Source organism: Limulus polyphemus, unplaced genomic scaffold (assembly GCF_000517525.1).
Source record: "Limulus polyphemus unplaced genomic scaffold, Limulus_polyphemus-2.1.2 Scaffold1250, whole genome shotgun sequence".
NCBI lineage: Eukaryota > Metazoa > Arthropoda > Merostomata > Xiphosura > Limulidae > Limulus > Limulus polyphemus.
The window spans coordinates 129,916-140,557 of record NW_013666860.1 but is presented as its reverse complement, the minus strand read 5'-3'; the positions used below and the strand labels follow the sequence as shown (position 1 = coordinate 140,557).

Genomic DNA, 10,642 nt, shown 5'->3' with positions numbered 1-10,642 from the left:
AAAAAAAAAAAAATCACTCCTATTTGTGAATTTTTGGGTTACGACAAAACCCTAGTGGTAATTTAACTTCATGTACTCCACTAAGATTAGATATATCTACTCTACTTGTCAGCTTTCTCAAAGCAAGATGATTCATTCTCCTTCATCTTGACTCTGTTCTTCAGAGACACTAACTTCTCCACGTGGATCCTCTTCTATTCTGGAAGGGTTTTCGTCACCTGTAAACATTCTGCTTAGTGATTTAAACAATATGGTGCAATATTACATACGATTTTATAAATGGATTACGTAAGAAAGGTAATTTCACTGCCCACACTTATGTTGATGTAAAAAAACAGATGGCACAACTGACAGCTAAAAGGCAGTAAAAAGTAAATCAATGTAATATCTACAAGAAGTGTCAAAGGAAGATTTAAAATGTTTTACTACAACATTTTCAGATCTACAACATTTTCAACAGGTGTAATTTTTTTATATCTAACGAGTCAAACAATAAAAGTATCTTATTATAGAGGGAGAGATAAAAAAAAAAGGTTAAGTTAAACATGTACAATTTTGTATGTTTAAGATTCACCTTTCTACTGGTTTGTGTAACCAGATAGATGATGGTACATTTATATATATAGATTGATTAAACAGTACTTCCTCATGCTGTCAGATAAAGAGCAATTAAACAAAACAGATTCATGACAAATATCTAGATGGGAATTCCACCACTCTACAAATACTTTCAAAGTAAAATAAAATAACTAATAAAAAGGCTCTTAATAATGCATTCAGTTCTTTGATAGATTGAAGTTTTAATTTAGGAAAAGATATGGTCAAAGATTCAAATCCCACCTACCTGTGTAAACCTCAAAAATTTTCCAAAACATAAGTAGGTGTGATGTATTTTTGATAAAATTTCTACAACAGCTTGAAAATGAAATACTGTAAAAAAGCAACCAAGCTTGTTCAAAGTTAATTTCACTCATAAAAAAGTGAGTAAAAAGTAACCCACGTGACCCAACACCACCAAAATAAACGGCAAGTTAAGTCATCCTTTTTCTTAGTTCATTAAGGCAGCACATTCACATTTATCAACAGAAAATTATGTATGAGCATACTGTCTCCATCAAGAGAATTACTCTTATGAAAAACATAAAATTTTTCCAGAGGTTGGTGTAATCATTTAAAAAAATCTAAAACATACAAACAAAACTCACCTGTTGGCCTTATCACTAGAAACCTGAGAATATCAGAGAGAGAGACAACTCCAACAACATGGTCGTTATCATCTACCATAACCAGGCGATGAACCTGACGATAAAAATTAATGTCGCATGAAACTTGGTAAAATGTAAAAACTATTTAATAAAACAGTGGATACAGCTCAAGCAGCCTATTTAGTCATTTTATGGGTCTACATAATGCATCATTAACCCCCCCCCCCTTTTATGTTTTCCATGGTGAAAACAAAGAGTAGAGAGCCAAACAAGAAACTGGGTGAAATCACTAATTTTCTAGGTGAAATACACAAGAATCCCTTGTAGTAATAAGTGGTATTTTTGCATTATTATATTGATGGAATACTTGTTTAATTTTTTTTTAAATCATATGTTAGTAGCTTAAAATGTTATGTACAGTCAATACATCTCTACAGGGTGGAAATTTGGACCTTATCAGCCAAAACAAAATGACAAAAGCAGTTGAAATGTATTACTAGATATGAATGATGATCAGCTACACAGAAATAAAGTCAGTACATGCAGCGAGAAATGCAGAACCAAAGACATTACCCCTCAGAATTGGGAAGAACACCTATGTTCTATGTTATTAGGGTCTCTGTAACCAACAGAATCATGGATCTACATACAATTTAGGGTATAAGTAATCTGGAAAAGTGACTTAACATCAAACATTTAATAGTGTTATAGGATTTAATTCAATATGATAAACGTTATTAAAATTTAAATGTTTCTCACCTCGGCTTTGACAAGAATCTCCAACACTGCACCCAGTGTATCATGAGCTTTACATTTGACTACACCTTCAAACCACTAAATAAAATTAAAAAGAAAGAAGATAAGCCTTGAAATAACTGATTGTACCAAGAAACCTTCAAAGTTTACAATTATTAAAAAAAGTTTTTTTTACCAACATTCTTCAAAATCATAATAGTCCTTTTATCATCTGTTACTAATCCCCAACTTACAGGCTTGTTTTTTTTTTATATGGAATTCACATATTGCATAATACCGAGTTCTTTTGTTTAGTGGAATCACAAATTTTCTATTTAAAATTCACAGACCTCAGTAATAACTGGCAAGTTTAATTGTAATATTCATGGTATTTGTTACATTTGATATGTATTCTACATGTTGTTACAGATTCTATGAAAAAAAGTCATAAACCACAAGCTCTGATGCATAAATATATATATGAACCGATAAACTTGTAATGTTTGAGAATCTTTTTGTAACACTTAAAACATCTATGGAACCAAATATTTGAAAACTTTATCAGAAATGTTTGTGGAGTTAATTTCCATTACAATGTTCACCATTTCATAACATATAGGAATATACAAGACGTACTTCCATAGGGTCACCAAAAGTGTTCTGTTTCTTCTTACTTTTGAAGTTTATATGTCATACTGTGTTGAAGCCTATAGAGTGCATAATTCTTGTGATTTGCGGCAAGCTCACATTTTATCGACATCACAACAGTACAAATTGCAACATCAAGCATCCCTTATGTGAAGTAATTTCAGTGTCTACTGACTGACTGACATACAACACACTACTGTATAGTAGTTAAAACAGGTTATCCGTCCAAGTAGACTTCTGTCCCATTTTGGGGAAATGAGACCAAGAAGGTATCTACTTTGTTATAAAAGTCTTTAGTATTTTTTCATAATGCCAAACATGTAAAAAAAATTGGAACAATATAATTTTGTACTCCAAATATTTCTTTTAAACTGTATAAAAAAAAAAAAATCTTTATACTATAAAGGAAAATTAAAGTCCAGAACTATATCAAAACTAATTCATTCTTTTCCCCTTAAAAAGAAACAGGTTCTCTCAAATACTCAAACATGTGTGATTGTATTGAATAAAGAGTAAATTCTAGGGATTTTACGGAGTCATGAAACAACCATGTGCTTTCAGAGAAGCTATCTCCTAATCACATTAATTTTACATTAAACAGATACAGAGCTTAAGTAATACAATTACAATATAAATAAACAAAATAGACTTAAGACAGCAAAATAATCAGAAGCAATCAATTTCAAAGTACAACTTAAGAATGAAGTTTCCAGATTTCTAAATCACTGAAATTTAACAAATATTATTTATACAAGATTTTATACGTCCTGAGATTACACTTGTAGGGAAACTAGCTTCAAAGTTACTTACTTGGTGTCTATGTTCTAGTGCCTTCTTCACAGTTACATCAAGATTGTTGTAGGTCTTTTCAGCTGCGAGATTCTGGAAACAATGATGGACTCATAAAACATTTTATGGTTGTATTTTAAAACTGAAAACTATCATTTAGTTGGTGTTAACATTCACACCACTTTTTACACAAAGAAGATAGTTGTAGTGATCATTCTATTGGACAATTGATTTATCTATCTGGTCTAATCAATGAAACTACAATGATTGATTTTTTAGCAGTATGAACAATCATAAGGTAGTCTTTAAAACAACTTTAAAAAATGAACACTTAGTTGGCACCATTACTCATCTCACCAGTAAAATCATGTTGGTTACAGTATCTTTTATGACAATAAAATCACTTATCTTGGTCAGTGGCTATTCTGACCATCTATTGTTTAAGTTAATATTACCAACATAGTTAATTTATAGTTAATATATATATATATATATACTGTTCTTAACATGTTCACTGCTTCATAATAAATTAAGTATAAAAAGAGGTGCCGAGGAGCAGTCACATTGTCCCAGACTCTTATGCCACAAGAGAAATTTGGCTTTGAAACACAACTGTCAGTGACCCACCAATGTGTCACGAGGTCCATAACAAAGTCATATTGTGATCCACTGGTGGAGCACATGGCAGCAAATGTGTTAAATACTAGATGTATTTGTGCAAGATCCTTTCAAGAGTAAATATAAACAAAATTAAGAGTAACAAGTATTTTTAATTCTTACTTTTAGAGTTCATATTTTCATGCTGTGTTGTAGCCTACACAGTGCATAATTCTTCTTGTGATTCACGATATACTCACGTTTTATTGATGTCACAACAGTACAAATTGCAACATTAAGCATCCCTTATGTAACATTTTAGTGTCTACTGACTGACTGAAAGACAACACTACTGTATAGTGGTACGAGTGGTTAAAACAGGTGACTTTGAAAGGGTGCAATATTTACCTGAAAAAGTTGCAGTTTAAAGAATAACGTGTAAATAAAAACAATTGATACTCATTTAGGAACAACGAGTTTTTAAAAGAACACGGTTATTGTAGTTCTGTTTTCTCCACATGCTTGAACAGTGATATTCTACAATTTAACTATACCTACTTTTATGGTACACTTTATCTAAACATTTTTGGCTTATGGAATAATTGTTTGAAACCTTTGTTAAGTATTTATTGTTTCCTTATTTCTATTCTTGCATCAAATTTGTTATCACAAAAACAAACGAGTAACCGGCAACTTAATCTATTGAGAAATATCCTATGTCAATGAAAACCAATAATCACAGAACCACCAAATAAAAACCAATTTCTCTGAAGGTTGTTGTACATGATCCAACTTGCAATAAACACTAAAAATTTATAAGTTCATTCTTATCGAGTGTACAAGTCCATGTTTTCAAATCAGCTTGATACTATGATATACCACATTAGAGAATCAATTTCAATTATATACTGTTATTAAAATTTGACTTTACCTCTTTCTTGTACTGAAGATTGTTTTGTTAAAGGCATGTATAATACACTAACAGACTACTTTAGTGGGACCTTTCCCTGCATGCACACACACACACATAACACTATTTATATGCTCCAACTAGACTGGTCAGTTAGTGGAGATAGGAATTTTTTTGTTTAAACTTTCACAAGGATAAACTTGGTACCATTTCAGCACGAGTGTTGTTATCAAATAGTTTTTTTTGACCAGCTGTTTAAAATATATCAACAGTGACTATCAAGAGGAAATGTCCCTAACCAGGAAAAACTGACCACCAAACCACTGAGCAAGCATGAAAAGTGCAACAAGCTTTCAGTAATGATTAAGTCATTTGTAGAGACACACACACACACACACACACACACACACACACAAAAGTTACATTTTTAATGAAGTATTTTTACTAAAACTTTCTTCGTGAATATATGAAGTTAAAGTGTTAACTCCTCCAAGTACAAAGTGATTTTCATGTTAAAACATGTTTCATCTCTAAAACCTCCTATATACATTTCAGAATTTTTAAAAATATTTTTTGATATTTTCTCCACCTAAATCTAAATGAAGTTGGTTAATTTGATTAACCTCATTACCAACAACAAGAAAAAAAAATTAAATTACCCCACTTTTTATTTCTAGAATGACCTGAAATTGTAACATTATACTACATTTGTTTATCCTAGATAATTTTAAACTCTTATCAGTATTTATCCATTTATACTTAAATTTTGTCTTATTGGACCACCTTATTTTTAAGGTGGTATGACTGATATTCCCATAAAAAAAAAGTTTGTAAATTACTTAGCAAACGTGCAGCTCACATTAATCTATCAAATTACATAACACACGAGCTACTCATGAAGTGCCTGCGATCATACCTTGTGAAAAATTTTTTAAACTAACCTAAAAAAGTTTAAACTTTACATTTTAGTTACACATTAAAAACAAGAAACAAAATACTTTCCAGTCTTTTTTTTCTAATATTAATGTTAGTACTGCACTTTTTAATTAAATAATGCATCTAGGAACACAGTAAATCACATACAAAAAGCAGACAATGTCCTATAACTAATCCCAATTTTCCTGCCTTTCTAACTCTGCAACAACAGCCATTAAAAATTCAGCTAAGCTTGTTGAAGTATTTCCCATGGAAATAGTTTGAACTGGAAGCAATTCTCTGTACAGAAAACATAAAATGAAATGTCATTTGATAGATTAAAACCTTGGATTTCTATTGGTTATAAATAATATAGTATTAAATGCCAGAGAACTATTGGCAATTTCTTAAAGGGAAGATGTGACATGTGGGCATGGCAAGAGGGGTCTGATTTTCTATTTTATGGCTCTGCAACTAAATAAGATTAAAGGCTATAAAAATTATGCTTTGCCTGAACAATAACAACATTATAATGAGTAATTTACATTAAGTTTTGTATTTCTTGGAGAGGTGGTAAATAAGTTAAAGAGGGATATCTAGTGAGAAAAATGTCAATTCTCGTACTAGTGGAAATTCGGGATTTTTTTTTTTAATATTGCTATATAAAATTAAGAACTTAAAACTTGTATAATATTAAAATTTGGATTATTAGCCACGTTTTTTTTTATGCCATGATAACAAAGTAGTTTAATTAAATTTTGAATGTAACTCGCAAAAACATCATGATAAGCACAGAAATGTTAATAATATGGGAATGTCCTTATGGCAAAAGATGCGTTATTTAAAATGCCAAGTATGCCTGAAATATATATCATAACCATCCCATTATACTGAATTTTCATCCTACGTAAGGGGATTCTTCAAATCCAATAATGCAACAACCCACTAGTCTGAAACTAGTTTAAAGAGCACAATGTTTACCTCATTTACCTTGTATGTCATTAATCTTTCTGAACCAATTGAAAACTAATTCCTGGAGAATAAGCTACAATCACACAAGACACTTTCTGGTATTGTGTGGGGTCAAGTCTAGGTAATTAATATGGCAATAGGTGCTCCAACCCAATATTTAGTGAGGTTCTAATAAAATGACCAGTTAGTGTACAAGTTACCCCTAAATGAATAATTTTAAATGACTTGACAACACTTACAAAAATATTTTTTACAAATAAATTATTAAATACACCCAGATAGACTATCTGTCATCTTGTTTCTTTGTAGTTAAGGGTTTTTTTTTATTAATTTGCATAGGTAATTATACTTCAGTAAATACTAAACTACAAAAACAATAGTGAAAATATCATTATTACAATTCAGAAAAAGAAAGAAAGAAAAAACAGAAGAAATGTTGATCTCGATTGACTTAAAAAAAAAAAAATGCCCTTACAATAACATCAAATTTGGCATAAATATCAACCACTTTTCCGTGTTCATTCACCAGTGGTAATGCCGAAACTCTTCTTTCTACAAACAGGTTGAGAGCTGTAATGACAGGAGTGTCTTCTTTTGCCTAAAAGAAAAGTTTTTTTTTTAAACAACCATATTAAATTAGGAGAAACGTAGTGCTTAATAACCTCCATTTTTGCATTCAAAGTAGTGTTAAACTTAAATTTTACTGAATAACAGCTCAAGTAGAATGTACAAACTTTTGTAACAATTCATTTAAAATTAGTAAATATTTGAAGAGATGTATATGTAAATGTACAGAAATGGATCAAAAGATATTCACTCTGTAAATGAATGAAAAAAAAAAAAAATTAATTATATATATATATATAAAATATTTTTTCTAGCCGTTAAACTTTGCTGTTAGAAATTGAAGATATTTTCAAACATAAGGTAAAACTTACAGTTGCTATGTTATAGAAGGTTCCCAGTTGGAGGTCCTGTAGAGTCTGGTTAAGATAACTTGGTCTGGGAAGCTCTGAAAACTTAAATCAAAAAATGAAATTGTTTTCATAACAAAATTGAAGAGTTAGATAAAAGCATTTACTCATGTTTACTTCTATTTATAATGTAATGCAATAATTTAAGTTCAACAACAACAACTTGTTGTTGCTATCAATTAATCAAATTTAGACTATTCGTTTCTCACAAGTTGTCACTAATTGGTTTTTTCACAGCATTTTAAAAACAATTTAAAGGTTCTGCATAAAGTATGCAAGATACTTTAATAACATTTTAACAGTAACCTTAATAATAAATAACTTACTATATAGACAAACTTCAATACAGTCAAAAACATTATGTCACACTTAAAATATCCATAATAAATAGCTTGTGTCGAAGTCAGAATTAAGTGTTATTTCCCTTAACATTTATTGTGCCAAGTACTAAATTTATTATGGATTATCCGATATCTTGAAAAAATTCCCCAAATTCCTGGTAGTTTGGCATACTGATGTTCAACTGTATGTTCTTGAGGAACTTAAACAAATACTTCAAATATTTTGCAGATATTTCTTCCACTATCTCAACATAATTTTATCTAAAAAATGTGTATTTAAATATATATCTGTAAGAGAATGCAAGATTTTAAAAACATCTATGATGTACTAACTATTTCAGTTTTGTAGAATAAAGTTTAAAAAATAATAAAGAAATGCAAGAAGATATGTAAAAGCATCAAATGAGCACATAGTTAAGCAATTTGATAAAACTATGTCCAAGAGGTTTTATTAAAAAAGTACTAACTGTATTTACTGTCAATATGTGCTTTCTAATGGCACCATTGATAGTTGCACTGACCGAGATGAAAACTTTAAGATTTAACTATTTAAAGATCAATTTGTGCATTTGTGTGTGCAAAAGTATATAAAACAAGCAATTTTCATTGTTTTATGACTTCTCAGCAACTTAAGGACGTGTACATTGTGAATACTTACATAAAGAAAGAGGAATCTGAGAATTCTCTTGTGGGTCAAGATGTACAGTACATTCCCAGTCTGAGGGTCAATTACCGGCAACCGATGAACCTTGCCATGAATCAGCTTCTTAATAGCTTCATATAAACTGAGGGTTTAAACAGGATTATCTTGTAAAACAAATAAATGCAAGTTTCACAAAAAGAGCCAGACTAACACAATTAATTATTTAGAGCAGTGATGATTTTTCTAAAGGCACCTATAAATGTAAGGAGGATCTTTCATTTCAAATATTCTCGTTTTCCCAAAGATGGATAACTTAGCTGATAAGCATTACTGAAAAAAGTAAAATAGCCATACATCTAAGCAAGGTGTAATACCTAATTCTACAGTCTTTGAATAACAAGTTAAACACCCATATGCACCGACTGGATGAGAAAACACATTTTTAATACATCATAGAGAGTGTTGTAAATTAACTATACTTACCCTGCATCCGGTTCAATACTAACAAGAGGTTTTGTTTTTTCCTTAAGAACATCTGAAAAAAAATACACAAATTCTTTAGCTAAGTTAAACCAGTCATATCATTAGACACCAAAACCATTATGGAAGGGAAAATGTTTAATTAATGTAGGTTTCAAATCTGATATTTAACAATAATAGGCATTTAACATTTTCTTTCAGTAACAATGTAATTATATTAATGTAATGTAAACACTGCATTAGAAAAAACTAAGGAGCTCCTGACTAATAAAACTGGCATATCTAACATATAGTTATCTAGTTCAGCTATATCACAAATTCCTTGAGATATTGACCAATTTTTGTTGTGAAGGTTGTTTCAATAAATATTGAATCTAAATGTTTGGTTCAGTTCCATCCACTTTCTTAATGGCAAATATGTAGAGGGATTATGCTTTGATGTTTTCAGTTAATGTTAACAGTTTCTATGGTTGACCCAGCCAAGCAAACACTGAGGATTTTGTAGTTTATTACAAAATTAGAATAAATAAGGTTGAAAAAAATCCAATTACTTAAATGTATCGAAATGGTTTATTTAAGTGTTTTACACTCACAAAAAAGAAACCTATCATTCTATAGGTATTTGAAGAACTTTTAGCATTCTGCCACGATTTAATTATTCGTATTATTATGTTTAAACAACTCTATTCAATTACTTAAATGTAATTCCTATTTTTAATTTATTGTTTTTTCACAACCTAGGACTTCTAAGGTGCCATGAAAATATATCTGTGCATAGATCATGAATACACAAACTTTGGAATTTCTTGATGATTACTGAACTGAAAAAAGTTTGTGAAGATTTTAGGTTTAGTAAAAATACAGGAAATAAAAAAAAGTGTAGTATGTTTATGGAGCTCAGGATAAGCTTACTTAAATTTGATATTGAAGTATGCAAGTAGATGTACTAGAAATGTTAAATGATATACTATATCCAAACGGTAAAACTAGGATTTTTTTTTTTTTATTATATACACAGTACTTGTAATAACAGATGTTCTACATGTCCATGAGAGAAATGGATGAAACAAGACAACTACAGAGCATGGTCACAAGTAAATAGACACCACCTTTTCAGAAAAAATGAAATTTTTCAGTCATATTCACATGAATTGATATATTTATAATTTAATTAATATCTAGTAGATCTTCCTTTCGCTTCGTGGAGTTTGTTGATCCTTTGGGACATCGTGAGAATCATCTTGTCAATTTTAGATTGTGGGATTTTTGCCCACTCTTGCTTCAAAACTTGGAGTAGATCGCTCTTCGAAGTTGGTTTTTTTGGTTGTTTGTTGACTTGCTGGTCGAGTATGGCCCAGAAATTTTCGATGGGGCTCATGTCAGGAGATTAGCTCGGGCAGGGCAACTTCTGGATACCATTTTTTCCTGCCACT

General features: G+C 30.4%; 1 protein-coding gene across 1 annotated transcript in view; it reads right to left on the bottom strand.

The window, feature by feature from the left end:
* The window catches only part of LOC106462784 (5'-AMP-activated protein kinase subunit gamma-1-like), a 25,295-nt gene continuing 14,653 nt past the window's right edge, over positions 1-10,642 (bottom strand). Inside the window, exons 8-15 of the mRNA XM_022390121.1 lie at positions 9,213-9,264; positions 8,745-8,871; positions 7,710-7,790; positions 7,247-7,369; positions 3,399-3,470; positions 1,965-2,039; positions 1,206-1,299; positions 1-218 (exon numbers count right to left, since the gene is read on the bottom strand). Of these exons, the coding sequence (XP_022245829.1) occupies positions 133-218; positions 1,206-1,299; positions 1,965-2,039; positions 3,399-3,470; positions 7,247-7,369; positions 7,710-7,790; positions 8,745-8,871; positions 9,213-9,264 (710 nt within the window). The 3' untranslated portion in view covers positions 1-132. The remainder of the gene's footprint in view (positions 219-1,205; positions 1,300-1,964; positions 2,040-3,398; positions 3,471-7,246; positions 7,370-7,709; positions 7,791-8,744; positions 8,872-9,212; positions 9,265-10,642) is intronic.